At 38.0% G+C, this 27,859-nt stretch overlaps 1 protein-coding gene across 1 annotated transcript in view; it reads left to right on the top strand.

Moving 5' to 3' along the window:
* Positions 1 to 27,859, top strand: part of LOC113250565 (cytochrome P450 20A1) — a 63,827-nt gene that overhangs the window by 20,252 nt on the left and 15,716 nt on the right. The window contains exons 5-9 of the mRNA XM_026492145.4: positions 12,373 to 12,540; positions 18,209 to 18,287; positions 23,637 to 23,752; positions 24,538 to 24,592; positions 27,276 to 27,396. Coding sequence (XP_026347930.2) covers positions 12,373 to 12,540; positions 18,209 to 18,287; positions 23,637 to 23,752; positions 24,538 to 24,592; positions 27,276 to 27,396 — 539 coding nt within the window. The remainder of the gene's footprint in view (positions 1 to 12,372; positions 12,541 to 18,208; positions 18,288 to 23,636; positions 23,753 to 24,537; positions 24,593 to 27,275; positions 27,397 to 27,859) is intronic.

A 27,859-nucleotide genomic window follows, 5' to 3' on the forward strand; every position in this document is an offset into this window, starting at 1 on the left:
GGGATTTTCTCTTGTTTTTTTAATTTTTATTTTTTAAAGATTTTATCTAGCAGAGGAAGAGGCAGAGGGAGAGGGAGAAGCAGACTCCCGCTGAGCTGGAAGCCCAAAGTGGGGCTCGATCCCAGGAACTGGAGATCATGACCTGAGCTGAAGGCAGACGCTTAACCATTTGAGCCACCCAGGCGCCCCTATTTTTTTTTTATTTTTAAGAGGTTTTTAAAATTTCCAAATTTAAGAACTTTACTGGATATATTAATTATCTTCCTTTGTGTCTTAGTTTTATATACTCTTAAACTTGTGTTTTGATGAACAAATACTAATTTTAGTGTAGTTCAGCTTACTGTTTTTTTGCCTTTATGGTTACTGCATTTTGTGTCCTATGTAAGATATCTTTATTTATCCTAATATCATGAAGATATTCATTTAAGTTTTGTTCTCAGACTTGTTCTGAGAATCATCTTTCTTCTATTGTACTGTAATGTTACCTTTATCATAAATCAGGTGATTGTGTACGTCACTTGATTTATGTAAAGTTATCTTCATGTATTATGGGAACTTCTAATCCATGAACATGGAAGAGTACCCTTCCACTTATTTTGGTCTGTAGTTTTTCTTAATTTTTTTTTTTTTTTTTTTACTTTTCAGTGTAAAGGTCTTGTACATCTTTTATTAAATTTACTCCTAGATATTTAGTGGGGTTTTGATGCTATCATAAATGGTAATGTTTTTAAATTTCACTTTTTGTTTTTTGCTGAAGTATACAATTGATTTTTGCATATTGACCTGGTACTCATTAACCTTGCTAGATTTCCTTTTTAACTCTAATGGTTTATCCTGGTATCTGAGATTAATGGACAGTTTTATTTCTTTTCCAATTCTAATACCTTTTCTTTCTTTCTTGTTTTATTGCCAAACATTCTATTATATTTTTAATGTCTTTAGGCTCTGGAGTACCTTCCCCAAGAAAAACTTGGTTAGTGTTTCTAAAGGTCTTTATCATTGCGGGTCCAATCAGGTGGGAGAAAGCACACAATTACTTAAACAGGGAAAGTTTAATATAAAGAATTGTTAAGTGCAACAGAGGGTTGGGGTAGTGAGAGATTGGCTAGTCCGAAGTAAGGAGAACTCTAAAGAATATGTGAATAGCAAGTATAAGGAGCAGTCATCAGTTTAGGGCTGAGAGGGCCCAAGAAAGATCCCGTGTCCCCAGGACTGAGATCCAGACTGTTGGAGATCCACAGCTGTGGGTGGCAACTCTTGAAATCAGATTCTTTATCATCCTCAGAGTTTGTTCTTGCTCTTTGTTGCGGGATATTGCTGCTTGCTTATTTAGTGTCTTTCCTGAACTGTTTTTGGAAGGTCTGTATTCTTCTCATGTGCAGCCACTGAAACATCTGTTAGATTAATGGGCAGCTGGTGTTTTGACAGATTTACCTTAAACACTTGACAAAAGAGAAGTAAAAAGAAAAAATGCTCTTCTGGTATTTGTAGATTGGCTTTGCCTTTGGGCCTTCCTTTAACACTTACCTAGGCCTTTTATAAATCCACCTTAGCTTCTACTTCCTACTTGTATGGAGCCAGAAGACCTGTCATATATGAAGGTTAGTCTTCTCAGGCCTTCTCTGAGCATGTGTCCTGCTCTTTGGTATGTGTATGGCTTTCTTAATTCCCTGGTATATGGAGAAACTTTCAAAAGAGTCCCACATTTATCTCTTGTCCTAACCTCTTCCTTTCCAGGCTTCTTGCCTGTTTATTGCTTGTTCCAAGTATTGTTTCTTGCCCCAGCTGCTGTGGCCAATGCCTGTGCCTTTAAACATTTTGGGCAGAAGCCACCCAAGAACGTGTGCTGGGAGCACTCTGGGAATGTTGGGTTGTGCAAAACAAAGGGAGGCCTTTGCACCAATCCTTGATGGGAACTGCCAGGCAGGTTGAGACTCATAGCTACAATTCTTGGAGTATAATGTCTTTATTTCTTCCTAGCACTCTGCACCAGGAATATGGACTACTTGCTGTTCTCACAGCTCCTGCCTATCTGGGGTTTGGGGCTGGCTAGTAGGCGGGTTGTTTAAAATGCCACAGTGCTTACTTGCCACAAAGAAGCAGCTTCTTTCTTAACTGAGCTTTCCCCTGGATGTTGTAAGTTTTTTACTGCATTATAGAGTTTTTTGGAAGCTGATTCTGACAGTTTTAGACAGCTCATTACTTGCTTTTGGAGAGGGAGAGAGTCTTGGGATTCCCTACTCCATTTTTAGTGACCATTTTAGTGATCAGTGGTGATGAACCTTTAATGACACTCCAAAGATGTCAAGTCTCCGGTGTCTCCAATGCTGTTGGCTTTTGGCCACAATGCTACTACTGAGCTGGGGAGAGAAGAAAGCTGGAAATAACCTTGAGTTAAAACATCACAAACTCCACCATTTTACCGAGGTTCAGTTTTTGTTGAATAGATACTTCTCAGTGAGCACTGGGTTTTGGTTAACCCAACATGCTACAACATGTTTGGTTGGTTTGTGTGTGTTTGCACTATTTTAGAGGGAGAACAATATCACCAAGGCCCTCACTCCACCATTCTGGAAGTCAGCCTCTCTTCTGGAACATTTTGAAAGAGAATAGTAGGAGGAGTTAAGATGGCAGAAAAGTAAGGGGACCCTAGGCTTGCCTTGTCCCTCAAACATAGCTAGATAAATATCAGATCATTTTGAACACCAAGAAATAGATCTGAGGACTGAGATAGCAAAACTACACAACTAGAGGTAGAAAAAAACCACTGTATCATGTAAAGTAGGAGCTGTGGAGAGTTGATTTGAGGGAGAGAAGAGCTGCAGGTGCTGCAAAGGGGAGGCAGCCCTGATCATGGAGAGAGGAACAAGAGAGAAAGGACAGAGAGAAAGAGTGAAAGCACATGCTGGGAATTTTACAAGAGAAACTCTTTCCTCAAAACCATTGACTGGGAGAAAGAGGGGCTAAACACTGCAAGTTTTATAAACAATGAAGCATGGAGTCTGAAGTTCAGAGATCTGTGCCATCATTACCAGGACCGCGCCTGGTGGGCTTAGCAGTGCTCCAGTGGAGAAGGCGGGTGGAAACCCAGGAATGGGCTGAGTGATCAGAGGATCCTCTGGGTTGCACAGGGAGAAGCAGTTCCCCTGCTTGGAGTGCATTTGGGAGTGGGGACATGGCTCCTCTGGGGACAAAAGACCTGACAGGCACCATTGAGTTGCCCGTTCCCTAGCATAGGAAGAAAGACACCAGCTGAGGGTAGCAAACCTTGGTACTGGCTTTTAGCTGTGCTTTACCATAAACTCCGACCCACTGCGTGGTTTTGCAACTGATTTCTGGAACAAACCGGCACCGCCCACAGCGCAGTGAGACCCTACCCCAGAAGATAAACTAGGATATCCAAAATTTGGAGTTCTGAAACCCAGCTGCGCAACTGAGATAAAACACAAGAGTGCTGTGCCACCTGGCAGGCGGACAGCTCTGACACAGGCAGGGCGAGGGCTGGGAGCTGGAGGAAGCTGGGGACACAAGGTGATTGTTTGCTCTTCTGTGAAGGTTTCCTAAAGAGTGGCAGGTGCAAGCTTCCTCCTATGGGGACTAAGGTCGTGGCAACACCATTTTCTGCACTGCCATCAGCACTGACCAACTTCAGGGATCAAAACAGTGCCACCTTGTGGAGGCCAGAGCTGCTACACCAAGCCCGGCCACCGCCCCCCCCCACCCCCGCCCACCCCACCCGCCCGAGCCTTGCATCTCCACTAGGGCAAGTCTGCTGACAATCAGCCCAGCAGGCCCCACTCCCAGAAGACCATCACAAACCCCTTGCATGCACCAAATGTACTGATCATAGAATGCCACAAAGCTTCAGTTTTTGGAGAAGTAGGATCTAACTTTTTCTTTTGACCCCCCCCCCCCTTTTTTAAAAGATTTATTTATTTTTGAGAGAGAGCAGGGGGAGGGCAGAAGGAGAGAGAGAATCTCAAGCAGACTCCCTGATGAGTGCGGAACCCAGCACAAGGCTCAATCTCATGACCCTGAGATCATGACCTGAGCCGAAATCAAGATTTGGGCGCTCAGTAGGTTACTGAGCCACCCAGATGCTCCTTGGACCTCTTCTTAATATAGCCATCACTTTCAGGAGCAGGAATACAACAGGCTTTCCTAACTATCTCTCTCTCTCTCTCTCTCTCTCTCACACACACACACACACACACACACACACACACACAGAGGAAATGACCTCAAAAGAAAGAACAGGAAGAATTCATGGCCAGGGATTTATTAAAACGGATACAAGTAAGATGTCTGAACCAGAATTTAAAATAATAATCATAAATACCCTAGCTGGGCTTGAGAAGAGCATAGAATACACTAAAGAATCCCTTACTGCAGAGATAAAAGAACTAAAAACTAATCAGGCCGAAATAAAAAATGCTATAACCAAGATGCAAAACCAACTAAATGCAGTGACGACAAGGATGGATGACAGAGGAACAAATCAGTGATATAGAAGATAAAATTATGGAAAATAACAAAGCTGAAAAAAAAGAGGGAAAGGTATTGGATCACGAATGTAGACTTAGGGAACTCAGCAACTCCTTAAGATGTAATAACATATGTATCACAGGAGTCCCAGGAGAAAGAAAAAGAAGCAGAAGGTTTATTTGAGGAAATTATAGCTGAAAACTTCCCTAATCTGGGGAAGGGAACAGACATTGAAATCCAAGAAGCACAGAGAACTCCCATTAAATTCAACAAAAGCCATCCATCACGAAGATGTATGATAGTCAAATTTATCAAATCCACAGACAAACGAAAGAATCCTGAAAGCAGCAAGGGAAAAAAAGTCCTTAACCTCCAAGGGAAGACAGATCAGGTTCACAGCAGATCTCTCCACAGAAACTTGACTGGCCAGATGAAAGTGACATGCTATATTCAACATGCTGAATGGGAAAAAAATATGCAGCCAAGACTACTTTGTCCAGCAAGGCTGTCATTCAGAAGAGAAGGAGAGAGAAAGAGTTTCCCAGAGAAACAAAAACTAAAGGAGTTCATGACCACTGAACCAATCCTGCAAGAAATAGTAAAGGGGACTCTTTGAGTGGGGAGGAAAAAGACCAAAAGCAATAAAGACTAGAAAAGAACAGAGAAATAACCACAAACACCAACTTTACAGGTAACACAATGGCACTAAATTCATATCTTTCAATAATCACTCTGAATATAAAAGGAAAAATGCTCCAATCAAAAGACATAGGGTATCAGAATGGATTTAAAAAAAAAGACCCATCTGTACGCTGCCTACAAGAGACTCATTTTAGACCTAAAGACATCTGTAGATTGAAAGTGAGGAGATAGAAAACCATCTATCATGCTAATGGCTACTGAAAGAAAGCCAGAGAAGCCCTATTTATATCAGACAAAGTAGATTTTAGACCAAAGACTGTAACAAGAGATGAAGAAAGGCATTGTATTAAAATTAAGGGGTCTATCCATCAGGAAGATCTAACAATTGTAAATATTTATGTCCTCAACTTGGGAGCACCCAAATATATAAATCAATTACAAACATAAACTCATTGATGGGGCACCTGGATGGCTCAGTCAGTTAAGCATCTGCCTTCAGCTCAGGTCATGATCCCAGGGTCCTGGGATCCAGCCCCTCATCGGGCTCCTTGCTCAGCAAGGAGCAGCTTCTCCCTCTCCCTCTGCCTTCCACTCCCCCTGCTTGTGTTCATTCTCTCTCTCTCTCTCTCTCTCTCTCTGTCAAAAAATAAATAAATAAAATCTTAAAAAAAAAAGAAACTCTGATAATAATACAATAATAGTAGGGGACTTTAACATTCCACTTACAGGAATGGACAGATCATTTAAGTAGAAAATCAACAAGGAAAAAGAGCTTTGAATAATACACTGGACCAGATGGACTTAACATATATTCAGAACATTTCATCCTAAAGTAGTGGAATATGCATTCTTTTCAAGTGCACATGGAACATTCTCCAGAATAGATCACATACTGGGTCACAAATCAGCCCTCAAGAAGTACAAAAAGATTGAGATCATACCATGCATACTTTCAGACCACAACACTATGAAACTTGAAGTCAACCACAAGAAAAAATTTGGAAAGACCACAAATACATGTAGATTAAAGAACATCCTACTAAAGAATGAATGGGTTAATTAGAAATTAAAGAAGAAATACAAAAATACATGGAAGCAAATGAAAATGAAAACAGGACAGTCTGAAACCTTTGGGATACTGCAAAGGCAGTCCTAAGAGGGAAGTATATTGTAATATAGAACTAACTCAAGTAGCAAGAAAAGTCTCAAATATATAGCCTAACCTTACACCTTAAGGAGCTGGGGGGGGGGGGGACACCCCGCAAATAAAGCCTAAAGCCAGCAGAAGAAGGGAAATAATAAAGATTAGAGCAAAAACCAATGATACAGAAATCAAAAAGCCATTAGAACAGATCAACAAAACTAAGTGTTGGTTTTTTGAAAGAGTTAATAAATTGATAATCCCCTAGCCAGACTTATCAAAAAGAAAAGAGAAAGGACCCAAGTAAAAAATCATGAATGAAAAAGGAGAGATCACAACCAACACCACAGAAATACAAATAATCATAAGGGAATATTATGGAAAATTATATGCCAAAAAACTGCAATCTGAAACTACCAAAACTGAAACAGAAATAGAAAATTTGAATAGATGCATAACCAGCAGAGAAATTGAGTCAGTGATCAAAAAATCTCCCAACAAACAAAAGTTCAGGGCTAACTGGCTTCCCAGGAGATCTACCAGACATTAAAAAAGAGTTAAAACCTCTATTCTTCTCAAACTTTTTCAAAAAATAGAAATGGAAGGAAAACTTCCAAACTCATTCTATGATTCCAAAACCAGACAAAGACACCAGTAAAAAGGAGAATTACAGGCCAATACATTCCCTGATGAACATGGATGCAAAAATTCTCAACAGGATACTAGCAAATAAAATCCAATAGTACATTAGAAGAATTCTTCACCAGGACCATCACCATCATGGGAAGAATCCCATCACCATGAGATTTATTCCTGGGCTGCTAGGGTGATTTAGCATTTGCAAATCAATCAACGTGGTACACCACATTAATGAAAGAAAGGATAAGAACCACATGATCCACTCAGTAGATGCAGAAAAAATTAACAAAATGTGCATCTATTCTTGATACAAAACTCTCAACAAAGATGGAACATACCTCAAAATCATAAAAGCCAGATATGAAAGACCCACAGCAAATATCCTCACTGGGGAAAAACTCAGAGCTTTTCCCTTATGGTCAGGAATTATACAGGAATTTCCACTCTCACCATTACTATTCATTCACCTTAGTACTGGAAGTCTTAGCCCTGGCAATCAGACAACAACAACAAAAAAAATAAAAGGCATCCAGATCAGTAAGGAAGAAGTCAAACCTTCACTATTTGCAGATGACGTGTTACTGTATATAGAAAACCTGAAAGACTCCACCAAAAAATTGCTAGAACTAATACATGAATTAAGCAAAGTCACAGGATATAAAATCAATGTACAGAAATCTATTGCATTTCTGTACACCAATAATGAAGCAGCAGAAAGAGAAATCAAGGAATTGATTCCATTTACAATTGCGCCAAAAACAATAAGATACCTAGGAATAAACCTAACCAAAGAGGTAAAAGATCCGTACTCTGAAAAGTATAGAACACTTATGAAAGAAATAGAAGAGAACACAAAGAAATGGGAAAAAATTCCATGCTCATGGATTGGAAGAACAAACATTGCTAAAATGTCTATACTAACCAAAGCAATCTGCACATTCAATGCAGTGCCTATCAAAATACCACCAACATTTTTCACAGAGCTAGAACAAACAATTGTAAAGTTTGTATGGAACCACAAGAGACCCCCAATACCCAAAGGAATCCTGAAAAAGAAAAGCAAAATGGGAGGCATCACGATTCCAGACTTCAAGCTATATTACAAAGCTGTAATCAACAAGAGAGTATGATACTGGCAGAAAAACAGACACATAGATCAATGGAACAGAATAGAAAATCCAGAAATGGACCCACAACTTTTTGGTCAACTAATCTTTGACAAAGCAGGAAAGAATATCCAATGGAAAAAAAATGTCTCTTCAACAAATAGTGTTGGAAAAACAGGATAGCGACGTGCAGAAGAATGAGACTGGACCACTTTCCTACACCGGACACAAAAATAAATTTAAAAAGGATGAAAGACCTAAATGTGAGACAGGAATCCATCAAAATTGTAGAGGAGAACGCAGGCAGCAACCTCTTTAATCTTGGCCGTAGCAACTTCCTACAAGACATGTCGCTGGAGGCAGGGGAAATAAAAGCAGAAATGAACTATTGGGACTTCATCAGGATAAAAAGCTTCTGCACAGCGAAGGAAACAGTCACCAAAACTAAAAGGCTGCCTACAGAATGGGAGAAGATATTTATAAATGACATATCTGATAATGGGTTAGTATCCAAAATCTATAAAGAACTCCGCAAACTCAACACCCAGAAAACAAATAATCCAGTTAAGAATTGGGCAGAAGACATAGACATTTTTCCAAAGAAGACATCCAGATGGCTGACAGACACATGAAAAAATGCTAAACATCACTCATCATCAGGAAATACAAATCAAAACCACAATGAGATACCACCTCACACCTGTCAGAATGGCTAAAATTAACACAGTAAACAACAGATGTTGATGAGGATGCAGAGAAAGGGGAACCCTCTTACACTGTTGTTGGGAATGCAAACTGGTGCAGCCATTCTGGAAAACAGTATGGAAAACAGTTCCTCCAAAAGTTAAAAATAGAACTACCCTACAATCCAGCAATTGCACTTCTAGGTATTTACCCAAAGGATACAAAAATAAAGATTTGAAGGGGCACATGCATCCCAATGCTTATAGCAGCAGTATCAACAATAGCCAAACTATGGAAAAAGCCAAAATGCCCATTGACTGATGAATGGGTAAAGAACAAGTGGTATGTGTATGTATGTATATATACATACACACACAATGGAATATTACTCAGCCATCAAAAAATTAGAAATCTTGCCATTTGCATCAACATGGTTGGAGCTAGAGTATATTCTTTTTTTTTTTTTTTTAAAGATTTCATTTATTTATTTGACAGAGATAGAGACAGCCAGCGAGAGAGGGAACACAAGCAGGGGGAGTGGGAGAGGAAGAAGCAGGCTCACAGTGGAGGAGCCTGATGTGGGGCTCGATCCCATAACGCCGGGATCACGCCCTGAGCCGAAGGCAGACGCTTAAGTGCTGTGCCACCCAGGCGCCCCTAGAGTATATTATTCTAAGCGAAACAAGTCAGAGAAAGACAAATACCATATGGTTTCACTCATGTGATTTTAGGAAACAAAACAGATGAACGTGTGGGAAGGGGGGCAGGAGAAGGGGGGGAGGCAAACCATAAAAGACTTTTTTTTTTTTTAAGATTCATTTATTTATTTTAGAGAGAGAGCATGAACGGGAATGGGGGTGGGGGAGGAGGAGAAGGAGAGAGAGAAAAGCAGACTCCCCACTGAGCATGGAGCCCAACTTGCATCAATCTCACAACCCTGAGGTTATGACCTGAGCCGAAATCAAGAGTCAGATGCTCAACCAATGGAGTCACCCAGGCACCCCAAGAGACTCTTAACAATAAAGCACAAACTGAGGGTTGATGGAAGGAGGTGGCTGGGGGATGGGCTAAATAGGTGATGGGTATTAAGGAAGGTATTGGTTATGAAGTGCACTGGGTGTTATATGTAAGTGATAAATCACTAAATTCTACTCCTGAAACCAACATTACACTATATGTTAACTATTTAGAATTTAAATAGAAGTTTGGAAGAAAAAAAAGAAAGAATAGTAATAGGAAACATAAACATAACAACAGATTTTCAAAGTTGTAATGGTGGCATATGTGTAGTCGACAAAATAGATCACGTCCAGAAAAAATCCCAAGTTCATATGGGAATCTGTGTATAATGAGTGGCATTTCAAATTAGTGGAAAAAAGACATGTACTTAACAGTGAGACAACAGTGTAAGCATTTTGAAAATTAAGTGAACAAATAAAGCAATGGAACGTACACTTTATACCAAAGTAAATTCTCCTTTAAATGTAAGGATCAAGGTAAGGGCTCAGCATTGACATGTAATACTTGGAATAAATTCAAACAAATGACTTCATACTAAGATCATTAATTATGAGGGTGTAGCTTTGTCACATGGTCTTTGGCCTGACAACTTACTTAAAAGGATTAGATATTCAGGAGTAGACTGAGCGATGAAAAAGGTAAGGTCTGGCGACCTCAGTATCAGAATGGGTGAACACTTACACTCAGTTGGGTTTCCTAGTTCTGTGCATGAATCTGAGACAGTTGCAAGTTACATACTTTTCCTAGAGTTTTGAGATAAAATCCCATGCTCATTAAGGAAAATAATGTTTTCCGAAGCAAAAGAACTTTGATGTTTAGACAAAGGAAATCTTATGGGTTTATTTCATATCTATTAATATGTTCTGTTTTTTCTACAAGAAAGCTTTTTTACCCTCAATATTTACCTTCCACATTTGGAACTTCTGTGATTATCTGTAGTCAAACTTAAATTGGCTCTTCTAATTTTGCCAAGAAATAGCCTCACTTTAATGGTTTGTTTCCAAAATAATTTTTCACATTTTAGTATGAGGTTATGTGAACTTCAGTAATAACTATAGAACTCTAAGTTTTTAAAGGATCTGGGATTATTTTGTTCACAACATGAAAGTAATTTTTAAATTACGTAGTTATGTTCTGTTTTAATCATTATATTCTTGTTTTCTTCATAGTTCTCCCATCTCAAAAAGTTCTTTTAAAGTATATTAACTGGTTCAGGGGCGCTTGGGTGGCTCAGTTGGTTAAGCATCTGCCTTTGGCTCAGGTCATGATCCTGGGGTCCTGGGATCAAGTCCTGCATCAGGCTCCCTGCTCTGCCAGGAGCCTGCTTCTCCCTCCCCTTCTGCCTGCCACTTCCCCTGCTTATGCTTGCTCTCTCTCTCTGTCTCTAAAATGAATAAATAAAATCTTTAAAAAAAAAGTATATTAACTGGTTCAACTCATTAATCTTGATACTATGGAATCATTAAAGCTTCCCTTTCTCAAAAAAAAAAAAAAAAGTATTACATTCCAGATATGTCACTTTAAGTTGGTATAAACCTATGTAGTGAGATTCTTTTCATTTTGAACATGTACTCTCTTTTTCACAACAATTTTAATCCTTTATACTGTGACAAAACTTCCATGGATTTGGTATGGGAAAGGAACTTAAATTGAAGTATATTACCTCACAAAACCTTTCCTCCATTATGTGACACAGGTATAATTATCCCTATCACAGCAGCCACACAAGGTAGGAGATGTCGTCTGCGTTTACTTGTGGAGACACCTGAACCTTGGAAGAGTCAAGCAAATTGCTCAAAGTCACATTGCTTCTGGGTGACAGAGCTAGAAGGAAAACCAAGGTTTTTCTGACTCCAAAGCTTTTTTTTTTTTTTTTAAGATTTTATTTATTTATTTGACAGAGATAGAGACAGCCAGTGAAAGAGGGAACACAAACAGGGGGAGTGGGAGAGGAAGAAGCAGGCTCATAGCGGAGGAGCCTGATGTGGGGCTCGATCCCATAACGCCGGGATCACGCTCTGAGCCGAAGGCAGACGCTTAACCGCTGTGCCACCCTGGCGCCCCTGACTCCAAAGCTTTTGATCTCTTACTACCCACTGTTTTTATTCCATAAGGGATTTAATAAATATTTGTTGAATGAAGGAATGACAAAGAGACTGAGAGGTTTCTGTCACTGAAGCCTGTGTAGGGTTTTACATATTCATATGTTTATTGATTATTTACCATATCACAGGCACTATGATGAACCTTTGTTTTTTATTATTTATTTTTTTAAATTATTTTACATATATTTTATATATACATTTAAATTTTAGAACCTTTATTATTTTTAATTAGAGACTAAGATTTTAGTCTCTTAATTTCTGTTAGGTTTAAGGTTTTTCCAACTCTTGAACTTTTAACTTATATTTTCTGTTTTTATTATTGTGGTAGCTGTTCTGTTTTGTTTTGCAAATCAACCTTTGGACAGAATCTGAACCTGAACAGTTGAGGGTATAATTATACGTGAAGCCAGTGTTAGCCAGACAAATTAAGTAAATACCTGAATGTTTACTTTGATTAGAGTTGAACTATGAAATTAATCTACCTGCTGAATTTTTCTAAGGTTTAGCAAGAGGAAATAATAAATCATTGTGGGCTTCTGTTCTCTTTCAGCTTTCAGAAGAATTATTAGATAAATGGCTCTCCTACCCAGAGTCCCAGCATGTACCCCTCTGCCAGCATATGCTTGGTTTTGCTATGAAGTCTGTTACACAGATGGTAATGGGTAGTACATTTGAAGATGACCAGGAAGTCATTCACTTCCAGAAGAATCATGGCACAGTAAGTCTTGGGACAAATTTAAAATTATTCTTTCATTAAATTGGATAGTTTAATAACCGATTTGAGAGACTTTGCCTCTCAAGAAAAGAAGGTTTAAGATCTTTAGTGTAGAATTTTCTTGTTTTGGGGTAAAATAGCAATGCAAGCAAAGATAATTGTATTTCTAAAAAATGTAAGAATTTTTTTAAGCAATTTTTAAAATTTAAAAAGCAGATGACTAAAGAAATTTCCTTTTTAATACTTATCAAGTGTGTTATAAAATAATACTGAATTCTAGAATAAAGAGAAAAACTGTAATAGAACTAGACTATGTCCCATATAGAAAGAAATTAAAGCCAGTGGAACATTAAAATGTTAATGAAATGACTATGATTTGAAGAAAGGCTAATTCAGTCTAAATTTGATTTACTTTTCTTTCTAGATTTGCATATGGAATTTATTTTATTCTCTATTTTTATCAGTCTCAGTATTAAATTACTTAATCTCAATATTAAGTTATTTGGTTCAAATAATACTTGGGTCATTTTGCTGCATTTTGGGTCTCTGAGAAATTATTCCTTATTTTATTCAAATCTTCAAAAACATTTTGGTTAAATAATCAGGATAATGTGTTTAGAATAAAAATCACTAGAAACTGTGGCTTAACACCCTGTCATTGTTTAATATACTTTTTCCTATTAAAATGGTTTAATTACATATGTCTGATGATTGCAAAATATACGTTTCTTATCAACATATTCAGGAGTATAAAAATAAAGGTGGAAAAATCACTCTAAATTCCACTTCCTAGACTAAACTAGTCTGTGTACCTAGGCAAAATAAATTGGTTAAGGAATTCCTAAAATGTTTTCATATTTTGATGAAGAATCAATTTTTGACTCAGTTATTGTCTGATTTTTTTTCATGTTAACAAGATAGCATTTGTTTTTTTAAAGATCTTATTTATTTATTTGCCAGAGAGAGAGAGAGAGAGAGAGGCAGGCAGAGGGAGAAGCAGGTTCCCTGCTGAGCAGGGAGCCCGATGCAGGGCTCTATCCCAGGACCCTGGGATTATGACCTGAGCCAAAGGCAGACAGACGTTTAACCTACTGAGCCACCCGGGCGTCCCAAGATAGCATTTTTTAAAAGAGACGTCCACTGTTATTTCCAGGATGACCTATTCTATTTGTTTTTATGATGGTATTTTTCTTTCTCTTCATTTTTCATTCTTTCCTTAGAACTTCATGTAGAAAGAGTTTCAAACTTCGAGGAAAGTTGCAACTAGTATAAGGAACCCCCATCTGTCTTTTACCCAGGTTCATTAGCTGTCCACATTTTGCCCCCTTTGTTTTTGTCGTTCATTATCTACCTCTTTGTTTATCTATCTGTCTTTTCATCGCTCCCACTCTAACCTGAACCATTTGAGAGAAAAGTGGACATTTTGCCTTTTTTCCACCTAAATACTTTGGTCTGTATGTCCTAAAAACAAGGGTATTATCTTATATAGTGACAACACAATTTTCAAATTTTGGAAATTGAACATTCATACAATACTGTTATCCGTAGCCTGTATTCAAATTTCTTTACTTTCAGTGGTCAGATCTCTTTAATGCGGAACAGTTCCTCAGTTTTTCTTTGTGTTGTGGCCTTGACATTTTTTAAAAATACAGGCCGGTTATTTTGTGCAGTGTCTCTCAGTTTGGGTTTGAGTCGTTTCAAATTATGTGTTTTTGGAATCTGGTATTCTCTTAACAATACTAGAAGTTGTTAAAGGAAAGTTTTCAGACCATAAACATGACTTAAATTGCTTCTTCAAATGATCTTTTAATGTCTGAAGCACCGCAGTGTTGCTGTTGTCCTGTCCTGCCATCAGGAATAGTAACCAATGTTTGCCTGCAGAGACCAGGACAACTGCATCACGACGGCTGCTCGGCTGACAACAGCTGAGAGTTGCCATCACTTGTGGGATGTACACCGATCTCGCAGGTGTCAGACTGAAAAACCTACTCCTCACATTTAGTTGCATAATGTGTTTCTGATATGCCCTCCAAAAACATTGTCCCAGTTATTTTCCCACCACCATTCGTGTGCTTCTTCCCTGGCATTTAGAGTTATTGGTCCTTTAAATATTTGCATATGTAATAAGTCAAAGATGGTATTTCATGATTACAATTTATATTTTTTATTGTTTATGAGGTTAAACATATGTAATATTTTTATTGAACACTTGTGTTTCTTTTGTGGGATACTTTCTTGTGTCCTTTGCCCTTATTTCTATTGATGTGTTTTTTACTAATCAGAAAGAGCTTTTTTTTTTTTAATTTTTTCTTTATTTTTTAAAGTATCCTGTACGCCCAGTGTGGGGCTTGAACTCGTGACCCTGAGATCAAGAGTTGCATGCTCTACTGACTCAACCAGTCAGATACCCCAAGAGCTCTTTATTTTTATCTCAGTTTTCATTTATAGGGCTTTAAAAAAAAAACAGGCTTTATTTTTTAAAGCAGTTTCAGGTTTACAATAAAATTGAGAGGAAAGTGGCACCTGGGTGGCCCAATTGGTTAAGCATCCAACTCTTGATCTCGGCTCAGGTCATGATCTTGGGGTTGTGAGATTGAGCCTGTTTGGGATTCTCTCTCTCCTTCTCCCTGTCAAAAAGAGAAAAAAATTGAGAAGAAGATACAGAGATTTCCTGTTCACCCATTGCTTCCACACATGCATAGCCTTCACCATTATTGACATCACTTCATTATTGACATCACTTACCAAAATTGTACATTTTTTTCCAACGATGAACCTATATTGATGTATCTTAATTACCCCAAGCGTTCACAGTTGGTATTGTACCTTCAGTGGGTTTGGACCAATGTATAAAGACATATAGCTATCATTATAATATCATACAAAGGATTTTCACCGCCCTAAAAATCCTCTGTCTATTCATCTCCTGCCTCCTCTTTCTGGCAAGCACTGACCTTTTTATTGTATCCATAGTTTTGCCTTTTCTAGAATGTCATGTAGTTGGAATCATCAGTATGTAAACTTCTCAGATTCAGATTGGCTTATTTTTCATTTGCATTTAAGCTTCATCCATGTCTTTTCATGGCTTGATAGCTCGTTTCTTTTAGCACTGAATAGTACTGCATTGTCTGGATGTACCACAGTTCATCTATTCATCTACTAAAGGACATCTTGGTTGCTTCCCGGTTTTGGCAGTTCCGAAACAAAGCTGCAGTGAACAGCTGTGTGCAGGTTTTTGTGTGGACATAAGTTTCCAACTTCCTTTGGGTAAATACCAAGAGGTGTGATTGCTGGTAAAAGAGTATGTTTAGTTTCATAAGAAACGTTTTTTGAGAATTCTGTTGATGTATCCTCTGGCTCAGAGATTCTTTCCTAAGCTGTGACCAATGTACTAATATGCCTATGAAAGGCATTCTTCATTTCTGCTACAGTGGTTTTTATCCCTAGCATTTCTTTCTGGTGATTAGGATTTCCATCTCTCTGCCTACATTGCCTGTCTGCTCTTGCATGCTGTGTACTTTATCCTTTACCTAGGGATCCTTTAGAACTCTTAGCAGCATATTAAACAGAGTTGTTTTAAATTTCTGGGGGTGCCTGGGTGGCTTAGTCAGTTGGGCATCTGACTCTTGGTTTTGGCTCGGGTCGTGGACTGGGGTTGTGAGAACAAGCCCCAAGTTGGGCTCCATGGTGGGCGTGGAGCCTGCTTGAGGTTCTCTTTCTCCCTCTGCCCCTCCTCCCACCTCCACCCCCACTGGCATGCTCTAAATTAATTAATTGGTTAGTTGATTAATTCTTTGATAATTCCAATGTCCCCTCCATATCTTGTTCTGATGCTTGCTCTTTTTCTTCAAATTGTGTTTTTTACCTTTTGGTATCTCTTGTAATTTTTTTGTTGATCACTGGACATGACATACTGCGTAAAAGAAACTGGTGTAAACAGACCTTTAGTAATGTGATGGTGAGGTGTGGGGAAAGGGGAAGCATCCCACAGTCCTATGATTAGGTGTTGGTTTTTTCATGAGCCTGTGCCTCTGGATCATGAACTTCATGAATGTTTCTCAGTTTTTTCCCCTCCCCATTTAGGTGGGACAGGATGGCTAAATGGGCTGAGTTTGGTACTTTCCTTCTTCCACACGAAATGCTAGCCCTGACTGGAGTTGGATATTTCCCTTCTCCCAGGCAGTTAGGCTCTGACAAAACCCCAGCAGGTTAGGCTATGAGGGCAGGCCTTGTTAAGAAGAACAGAGTGCTCTGTTTTATTTCAAATTAGTTCCTTTTTCAAGGAAATTTTTTTCAAGCATCCCTGCCAGAAGCCTAAGGGGAAGTCTCTTCGTTATTTATTATGGGAACGTGGTTGAGCTCTTGGAGGTAAATCTCACAATATTTTTTGGGGGGGTTAAGCCTATAATTGAGTCTTCCTGGAATTTTTAATTCACAGAGTTGTGTATACTGAACCTCCAGCTGTTTGTGAATTACAGTTCCAGTTTTCCTACCCCAGGACTGGTTCCTGAGGTGGTTTCTGCTTGTGGGTCTCTGCTCTGGTAAGAGGTAACTCTTTCACCTGTCTCTTTAATCTTGGGCCCTTTCCTGTCTTCCTGTTTTCCCTAGTTTCTTTAATCCCTGGGTCCTCTCCTGTTTTAGGGTCTAAGAAGAGTTGTGATTTTTCAATCTGTTCAGCTTTTTGTCATTAGGATGGAGTTGCTAAATAATTCAGCTTTCTCATCGTGAATTTTTGCCCTCTGCTCTGTGTCATGCTTAGAAACTTCTTTCCCAGGGCTCCTGAGTGGCCCAGGTCATGATCTCAGGGTCCTGTAATGGAGCCCCATCTCAGACTCCCTGCTCAGTGGGGAGTCTGCTTTTCCCTCTCCTTCTGCCCCTCCCCCCTACTCATGCTCACTCGCTCGCTCTCTCAAATAAATAAATAAAATCTTAAAAAAAAAAAAAAAAAGAAACTCCTTTCTTGCTTTAAGGGTATCCCTAATATAAACATTTACTATACATTTCACAATACTTTTAATAGTTTAATTTTTCACATTTAAAAAAATCTGTAAGGTATATCTTTGTAAGGTAAGAGTTAAGGACTCTTAACTATTAATCATTATTTAAATATTTAGCATTGATTAATGAGTGTTGTATTCTTTCCCTATGTTCTTTCACAACTTTTAAATTAAATAAGCTAAAGTTTTTTTCAGGGGCTAATTATCCAGTTTTGAAATAACTGGAAGCCTGTTTTATTGATTATCTCCAAACCTTAGACTAATTTTAACTTTTTTTCTGGATCTCAGCCAGTGCTTATCAGTATCACAGGTGAAGTAAAAATTTGGAATTCCCTATGAATTTTATTCATCCACTGGCACTGTTATAATAAAAAATTGAAAATGGACTCTACTGCCATGTCCTTTTCTTCCCCATTCCTACGTATTTTAAAGAAAAGAAACTTTGACTTTCTAGTTATAATTAGTTTTAAAGTGCCCTTACTGAAATTATTAAATATATTTGCACTCTATCCTCGGAGACTATGGAGTCAATGATTATGCAGCCCACGTAAAAGGGAGAGCTTAATTATCAGATCTGTTGGTAGGATAGGAATTCTCAATTATTGGCTTAGATTGCTTGGTATTGCTTAGAAAATATACTTTACTAGATAATAGGTATGTTTTCCTATTTTCAGGTTTGGTCTGAGATTGGCAAAGGCTTTTTAGATGGATCACTTGATAAAAGTACAACTCGGAAAAAACAATATGAAGATGGTAAGTTTTGCTACTCTTAAATTATAGTAAGGACAGAAGAATATGTGCCCAATTTTAATAAGGTCGTCTCTGAATCATGAGATTATAGGTCATGTATATTTTCTATCTTTATGAAACTCTAGTAGTCTCGATAGAATGAGGCTGGTATAGCCTATAGGAAAATGTAAGGGTACAATCCTGGAAAGCAATTTGATAATACATATGAAGAGTCATAAATCATGGGGGCGCCTGGGTGGCTCAGTTGCTTGAGTGGCTGCCTTCGGCTCAGGTCATGATCCCAGGGTCCTGGGATTGAGCCCCACATTGGGCTCCCTTGCTCAGTGGGCAGCCTGCTTCTCCCTCTCCACCATTTGTGCTCTCTTGCATGCTCTCTATCGCTCTTGCTCTCAAATAAATAAATTAAATATTTTTTTAAAAAAAGAATGCTTTAAAAAAAGTCATAAATAATGAATGAAATTATCTAAGAGAAGAAAAAAATCTAGAATATTTTTTTGTAGTGCTGTTTTTATAAGTAGAAAACCAGAAGCAATCTAAATGCCCAACAATACAGGAATTGCTAAAGAAATAATACCAGCTTAAATATTGTATAGGTATTTGTAAAAAATGTAGCAACATAAAAATTCTCGCTATTATAACATTGAGTACAAATATTTTTGGTCACCTCGGTGGCTCAGTCAGTTAAATGTCTGCCTTTGGCTCAGGTCATGATCCCAGGGTTCTGGGATCCAGCCCCACATCAGGCTCCCAGCTCAGTGGGGAGCCTGCTTCTCCCTCTTCCTCTGCCTCTCTGTGCTCTCTCTCTCTCTCTCTCAAATGAATAAAATATTTTTTAAAAATATTTTCAAAATTTCGGGGCATTGGTTACAACTTTATAAAATCTACACAGAAAAATAGCAATTCTGGGGCGCCTGGGTGGCACAGCGGTTAAGCGTCTGCCTTCAGCTCAGGGCGTGATCCCGGCGTTCTGGGATCGAGCCCCACATCAGGCTCCTCCACTAGGAGCCTGCTTCTTCCTCTCCCACTCCCCCTGCTTGTGCTCCCTCTCTCGCTGGCTGTCTCTCTCTGTCGAATAAATAAATAAAATCTTTAAAAAAAAAAAAAGAAAAGAAAAATAGCAATTCTAATTTAAGATGGCTCCACAAAATTATTCTCCCTTTTTTTGGTTGTATATCTTCTGTCAGTAATTTAACGATTATAATGCTTTAATATCTTTATTTTGAGCTGCTTCAATTCTTTTTTTGGAAGTAGGGTAAATTAAAATACATGGGCTGTGTAGGAACAGTGGATTATTTTCCATGTATAAAAGTGTTGCTTCCTATTATTCTCATCCTTCATTCTTTCAGTAAATGTTTATTGAGGCCTATATGTGCTAGGCAGTATTTTGTGTGGAGGAGACAAAAACCCCTGCCCTCGTGGGGCTTACAATTCTAGTGATTCCCTTGATGTCCAACATTAAGTCCAAAAAAGCCAATTTAACAGATACATTTTCTGCACTCTGGTTTTTATTGCCATTGTGATTATCTTGATGGATGCATTAGGACTAATTCCCCTTAATAAAAAATGTATTTCACAAATATTGGTTCAATTAATACAAATTGAAAATTAATAATTCATATGCTTTGATTTTAAATAAAAGTAGATTATCTAACATGATCTGTTCCTTGGGTTGTAACATTGGCATAAATCAAATTTGAGCTTTTATTGAAAATGATTCTTTTTTGGTATTAATGTGAGTAGAAAGCCATGGCTGGATTGGTACATCCTTTGTTTAAGTGAGTCATTCTTAACCTTGTCTGTACATTAAAATCACCTTGAGAACTAAAAATAAAAAAAAAAAAAACACACAACTGAACATCAGGTCCCACTCTAAACCAGTCTATTCAGAGTCTGAAAGAGAGGCACCCTGGGCGTCAGATATTTCTCTGAAAGCTTTGCAGATTATTCTGATGTACTTGCAGGGTTGAGAATATACAGCGGTAGTTCCCAAACTTTGCTACACATTGAATCTTTTAAGAAATATGGGAGTGCCTGGCTGGCTCAGTCAGAAGAGCATGTGACTCTTGATCGCAGGGTCATGAGTTCCAGTCCCACGCTGGGTGTAGAGATTACTAAAAAAATTAAATAAACTATAAAAAATAATAAATATTGATATCAGGCTTCCATTCCTAAACATTTGGATTTAATTGATAAGAGGTATGACTTGTACTTTATGGGTTTTTTTTTTTTTTTATGAGAAAGCAAAAGTGGGGGGGCAGAGGGAGAGAAAGAGAATCATAAGCAGACTTCATGCCCAGTGCGGAGCCCAGTGTGGGGCTGGGTCTCTTGACCCTCAGATCATGACCCAAGCCTAAATCAAGAGTCAGACGCTTAACTGGCTGAGCCATCCAAGCACCCCTACTTTACGATTTTTTTAAAAAAAGCTTCGTACGTGATTCTAATCTGTAGCAAAGTTGGGAACCACTGCATCACACTGTTAATAATGTTTCGTTTTAATCACTAATGCGTTACATTCATGCAATTCTATAACTAGTGAATATCTGTAATATTCTGATATGTTTTGGGTGCTGGGGAGATGTCCATAAACAAAACAAACAAAAATTCTTGTCTTTGTGTCACCACATTCTAGTGGGAAGTGGCAGACAATAATCTAAATAAGGAAACCAAATAGTGTGTTAAAAGATGAAAAGTGCTATGGAGAAAATTAAATCAGGAAGGGGAATAGGGTGTGCTAGGGATGGGGAGGTTTCAATTTTGAACAAGGTTATTAGGAAGGGCCTCACTAAGATTAGGTGACTTACGAGCTAACACTTTGCAAGAGATAAGGAAATCATTCAGTGCAGATCATGTGGCTGTCCACATGTCCAAAGGAAGAAGATTCTATGTAGAGGGAAAGTAATCGCAAAGTCCTGGAGCTGGGATTCTGGTGTATTTGGTGTACAGGGAACTTTTTGGCTGGAGTGAAGTCAGTCAGAAAAGGAATAGAAGAGATGAGGTCAGAAAGACTGGGGGTCGGGACAGATTTTGTCTGGCTTATAGCTCGTTGTATAACTAGGTTGTTACTATGAGATAGGAAGCCACTGGAAGATTTTAGCAGTTATAATCTGAGTTATGGGGTTTTTTTTAAGATTTTATTTTTAAGTAATCTCTACATCCAGTGTGCGGCTCGAGCTTACAACCCTGAGATCAAAACTTGCATGCTCTACTGACTGGGCCAGCCAGGTGACCCAATCTGAGTTATGTTTTTATTTTATTTTATTTTATTTATTTATTTTTTTTAAAGATTTTATTTATTTATTTGACAGAGATAGAGACAGCCAGCGAGAGAGGGAGCACAAGAGGAGGGAGTGAGAGAGGAAGAAGCAGGCTCATAGCGGAAGAGCCTGATGTGGGGCTCGATCCCATAACGCCGGGATCACGCCCTGAGCCGAAGGCAGACGCTTAACCGCTGTGCCACCCAGGCGCCCCTGAGTTATGTTTTTAATGGGTCATTCTGGCTGCTGTGATAGATAATAGGCACCTAGAGCAGAAGCAGTGAGACTAATTCAGGGGCTGTTGCAATGAACCAGGCAAGAGAAGTAATGTGATTTGGACTAGGTGGTAGGCAGCAGAAAATAGAGAATGAAAGAAAAAAGAAAAACCAAGGAAGGTTAATTTTTTATTTTGAAGTCAGAACACCGACATTAGCTGACAGGTTAGTTGTATGGTATAAGAGAGAGGGAGACACCAAGATTTTAGGCCTGACTATTTGGAAAATGAGGTTGTTAGGGAGATGCAGCAGACTTGGGAAGATCCGTTTTTATTGGGGAAAGATCAAGAGTTCATTTGTGGATATGTTATGTTTAATAAGCTTCAGACATCTAAGTGGAGATGCTAAATTGGTAGTTAGATATATGAATCTGGTGTTCAGGTTAAAGAGGTCCTGACCGGAATATAAATTTGGGAGTGTTCAGTCCATAGATTGTATTTAAAGCCTTGAGACTAGTGACCAAGATAATGTATGTAAATAGAAAAAGAAAAGAGGTTCAAAAACTGAGTCCTGACCTTTCCATCATTCAGAAATTCGAAAGATGAGAAGGAATCATCAAAAGGAGACTAAGAATGAGCAGGCAACAAAGTCAGGGAAAGTATGGGGTCCAGGAGGGCATGGAATCCCAAGATAAATGAAAATCTTTTTTTTTTTTTTAAGATTTTATTTTTATTTTTCGACAGAGATGGAGACAGCCAGCGAGAGAGGGAACACAAGCAGGGGGAGTGGAAGAGTAAGAAGCAGGCTCATAGCGGAAGAGCCTGATGTGGGGCTCGATCCCATAGCGCCGGGATCACGCCCTGAGCCAAAGGCAGACACTTAACTGCTGTGCCACTCAGGTGCCCCGATAAATGAAAATCTTAACACCTGGAGAGTATTTGATCAACATCATCAAATCCTGTGATGGGTTAAGAAAGATGGAGACTGGGGCACGTGGGTGGCGAGTCCCAGAATTGAGCCCCATATCGGGCTCTCTGAGTGGGGAGTCTGCTGCTTCTGCTCCCTCTCCCTCTGTTCCTCCCCCTGCTTGTGTATGCTCTCTCTCTCTCTCTCTCTCTCTCTCTCTCACTCTCCCTCTCAAATATATATTTAAAAAAAAAAAAAAAAGATGGAGACTGAGCAATGACCTCTGGATAATTTTGGCTGTTGGGTATCAGTTACTCTATATATCTTTTTGGTTTCAGAAATTTACTTTTCTGATTATTTCACATCTGTTTCTGTCCCTAAATTCCTGATGTGGGAGAGTAATGGAGTTAAGAGGACAGAATTTAGGGGTACCTGGGTGGCTCGGTTGATTAAGTGTCTGCCTTTGGCTCAGGTCATGGTCTCAGGGTCCTGGGATTGAGCCCCACATCGGGCTCCCTGCTCAGCAGAAAGCCTGCATCTCCCTCTCCACCGATTGTGCTCTCTTGCATTCTCTCTCTCTCAAATAATAAATAAATAAAATTAAAAAAAAAAAAGGACAGACTTTAGAAGGGAAGTAGATAGTATCAGGGGAGAGGTTTCTGTGTGTGGAGGCCTCCAAGGTGCCGGTGTTATTTCTAGTTCTTGACATGGGTGGTGATATTATGGGTGTTTGCTTTATAATTATTCCTTAAATTGTATGTATATGGTTTTCACAGCTTTTGTATGTAAAATTTAGCAAAAAGAAGGAGAGGAAAATTGGTGAATTTAAACATAGCTTTTTAAAAGTTGTTGGTTATGAGGGTTTTTTTTTTTAAAGTTTTATTCTGCACATAGCAACGTTGTACAGAAGTGTTTTAAAATGTTCGATCTTTGCAAATGCGTATATTCTAAAATCTTTTTTGTATTTCTTCTCTAAGCTCTTATGCAACTGGAATCTATTTTAAAGAAAATCATAAAAGAACGAAAAGGAGGGAACTTTCGTCAACATGTTTTCATTGACTCCTTAGTACAGGGAAACCTCAATGACCAACAGGTGATGTAATTGTTAAATGTTTATCAAGTAAACAATAATCAAACATGTATAGTGTGCTTTGTATTCACTTTAATCCAGATGCACTCCCAAAATTCAATGGCTTCTCTTTTATTGTACATCATCTGTAAATAGTACAAGTATTTAGTCTCTTGTGATTTAGCTCTTTGAAGCAGCTGTATATTATTTAACATTGGGTAAGCAAATATTGAATCAGACTTCTCCGATCATAGAAGAGGAGGACTTATCTGCCTAGGTTGGCAGCTTGGCTCATTTCCGGAGTGCCTGTTACCCCCAGCATACTGCTGTGTTTGTGGTGTTGTCAGGCAGAGGACAAGAGTGGAGCCATTATTGCCACACGTTATATAGGAATCTTCTGCCCACTCTACATGTGCGAGTCTTCACAGACAGAATGGGTTTCCAGATGTGTATAGGTACAGAATTGAATAAGGCTCCAAGGATAGTAGCAGCCTCTTCTCCAGTGTTCCTGAGGCTTTGTTGCTGCACCAGGCCAAGCCAGAAAGATAGCACTGAGGCAGGTTGTTTGCAAAAACATAGCATGAGCCAGTGATATCTACCAGTAAATGTTTATTGCATCAAAAAGGCAATGCAGTATTTTGGTTGATTTTTACAATAGATTTTTTTTTTTAAGTAAAAACATTTTTAAAGAAATAATATACGTTTTTTTCCTTTCCTTGACCCTAATTCTATACTATAGGTTATTTTGGTAGGGTCTAATACAGGCCGCCTTACATTTTACACTTTCTAAACTTAGTTTTCTCTCCTAGATCCTTGAAGACAGTATGATATTTTCTCTGGCCAGTTGTGTAATAACTGCAAAACGTAAGTATAAATTGATTTCATTTTGTGATAGATTATAAATTATACACGGGTAAAATAAAGGAGGCATTGTTTGCAAGAGGTCTATAATTTCCCTTCTTTTTTCTCTTTTATTCTTGCTTGAAAGGCTTGATTCACATAGCTACCTTTTTTTTTTTTTTAACCCCAGGTGCTCTCTGCCACCTCTGAACATTGCCATAAATTTCTTGACACAGTTTATGGATTGTGAATTCTAGTTAGTGCCTTTAAAATGAACTGCTATTGACACCTTTCCAGCCAGAGCAGTGAGCTTTTCAATTTCCTGCTGCGGCTTTTCACTTTGAGTCCGATCCAGTTTGCTATTATTAAGGTCTACCAACAGAGGATATAGGCCACAGAAATCACCATTCAAAAGAACTCCTCTCTTGTTGGAATTGAAGGTGATTTTTATTTAAAATTCTAAAATGTGTGATCTGTTTCTAAGTTTCCTTACTGCTTTTTGGTTTAGCAGAGTACCATTCATTCATATGGTATTTATAAAAATTTGTATATGTTTATAAAAATATACTAATATAAAGTGCTAAAGGAAATATTAAAACAGTTTGAAATAGAAAAAATTTATGTTCATTTGAAGGATTTCATTTACAGCTCTTTCTGTTTAAAAACAATGATTAAAAATGTAAACTTCCCATAAGTTTTTCTTCTTTATAAAATTTTTGACATCTAGAGATGTCCAGGTATTATAGATTAAATGGAATTTAGATGTGCATGTGTCAAAAATAATGTATTGAACTTCTTTAAAAAGTGCTTAACTTGTTTTTTTTTTTAATTTAGTACATTAAATTATATCTTTGTTAAAGACCTTCAAAAAATCTGAATCAGTTGTGCTCTGGATACAGAGCAAAAAAGTGACCATTTCCAAAGTTGGGTTAATATTTTAATCTTATTGCGGTTTTTAGGGGGATTTGAGACTATCACTGTTTCTTTGCATGTGGGTTGGTTATTTTTTAAGGTACCTCTGTAGTTTTTGAGAGTCAAGATAGGCAGGAAGCTTTAATCCTCTGCTACTTATTAGCCTTGAGCAAGAATCTTGCCTCTGCATTTTGTTTTCCTTTTCTAAAATAACAGTTTAGCTCTAGATGACCTCCAAGGTATTCTCAAGTCTGCAATTGTGTCTTTGGTTCAGTATCATGATTAAAGAATGTTCATAACTTAAAATCTTATTTTTAAGCTATGCTCAGTCATACTTTGTAATAGAGTTCTACAAAAGAAGCAGTGTTTGAGATTATTAAACTGTATAGTTATGTTAATTTTAAGTGATAATATGGTGAAGCAGGGTATATAAGTGCCTACTGTGTATATATTCTTTTACTAGATCTTTCAATATTATATATTCTGTATGTTGTAAAATTACAAACATGTACATATTGTACACTGTCTGCACAAGTTTTCGTATCACTTGTGTAGTAGAAATTCTACAGTTCATTCAAAGCCCTAATAAAGAAGTATGTGTAGGAAAAAGTTAAGGACAGGCAGTTACTCATGTGCCTTTTATAAACTCTGAATATGAGTAAATTATAAAAAAAAAGTTGAGTACCTGGCTGCTATTAATTTTATTGATAATAACATTTAGTACAGAGAGTGGATTATGTCCTTTCCAGGCATAGGAATTGGATATGTGAATTAGGCAAACATTTAAAACAAAAATAACTTTGAGACAAATTTAAGTCAGCCCTTAGCTCAAGAAGGAGATAGTAAGTAGAGGTAGAAATTACTAAATACATTTTTAAAGGTGGTTGACACATAAAAAGTAGTATAGAGTCATCTCAAGCATAATCTAGGGTAAGAGGTACTGGTACATGGACGGTACCGAGATAGTTCCGTTCTTTGAATAATTGTAATCCCAGTGGATTTCCAAAGGAAATATAACTACTCTGATTTTTTTGTTTTCTGTTCATCATGTAATTTCCTTACCTTTTCATTTCCTCAGTAAATATAATGTATAATCCATTTTAAGCAAAAGTAAGCACGTAAGCTTAGTGATCTTCCAGTCTTGGTGTTCATCAAAATAATTGTGGTATTTGTTGGAAGTACAGACGCCTGGACTCCACCCTAAACCTATTGAATCAGAATCTGTGAATGTGGGGTTGTGCCATCAACAAATTCCCAGGTGATTTTCGAGAACCATTGTCCTAAGCAATACCAATACCAATTCTTGAACGAGTGTATCTACCATTACAAGTAAAAATTTAGAATATTGATTTATAGGTAAATCTCCTGCTACTTTGATTTGTATGAATCATTTCATTAGGTCTCCTGAAGAAACTAATAAATCAGTATTTTTATTACACAAGGTTGGGTGAACCAGACAATCCATTACAGTTACCAACATTTAACACTCCTCCGAATAATGAGTTTATGTATTGTCATTACTGTTTTGCTGAAGGTAAAATGAATTTTTGGTTTCAGTTACTTGCCAGTTTTAAGAAAGCAATTGCAGATCTCTTTAGGAGTATTCTGTAAATATTCATGTTCTACTCAGTGAGGTACAAATCCTATGAACAATCCTATTTTTTTGGTAACATTTATGTGTCTTCCATGTCAGAAAAAAAGGAAAATACAAGAAAAAATAGTATGTTTTATCTTACTCTGCACCCAAACTAGGAATTAGCTATTTCCATTGTGATTAATATAAATTTTTATTTAGTGTGCACCTGGGCGATCTGTTTTTTAACCACCTCTGAAGAGGTTCAGAAAAAACTTTATGAAGAGATAGACCAAGTTTTTGGGAAGGATCCTATTACTCCAGAGAAAATTGAGCAGCTCAGGTAAGAATACAATAAAAAGAAGAGGAGATCATTAACAGGTAAATTTGAATTGGTTTAACTATCTTATTTAAAGCTAATGATAATATATTTTTATAGGACTTAAAATGTTTATATACAGATTTTATTAGGTAATTTAATTTGTTCTTTAAAATCATAGGTAGTTTTGGGGGGGCCCGGGTGGCTCAGTTGGTTAGGTCTATCTGTCTGCCTTCGGCTCAGGTTGGGGTCGAGCCCCTCATCCAGCACCTTGCTCAGCGGGAACCTGCTTCTCCCTCTCCTTCTAACACTCCCCGGCTTGTGCTCACTCTCTCTGTCAAATAAATAATAAAATCTTTAAAAATAAATAAAATCATAAGATAGTTTGGGAAACCTGACTGTATAAAATAGTATCAGTGATGTTCAGGTAAGTGGAGGACTCCTATCTTGTTGGTGGAAATGCAAAATGGTACAGACCTGTTGGAAA

This window comes from Ursus arctos, unplaced genomic scaffold (assembly GCF_023065955.2).
Source record: "Ursus arctos isolate Adak ecotype North America unplaced genomic scaffold, UrsArc2.0 scaffold_1, whole genome shotgun sequence".
Lineage (NCBI taxonomy): Eukaryota > Metazoa > Chordata > Mammalia > Carnivora > Ursidae > Ursus > Ursus arctos.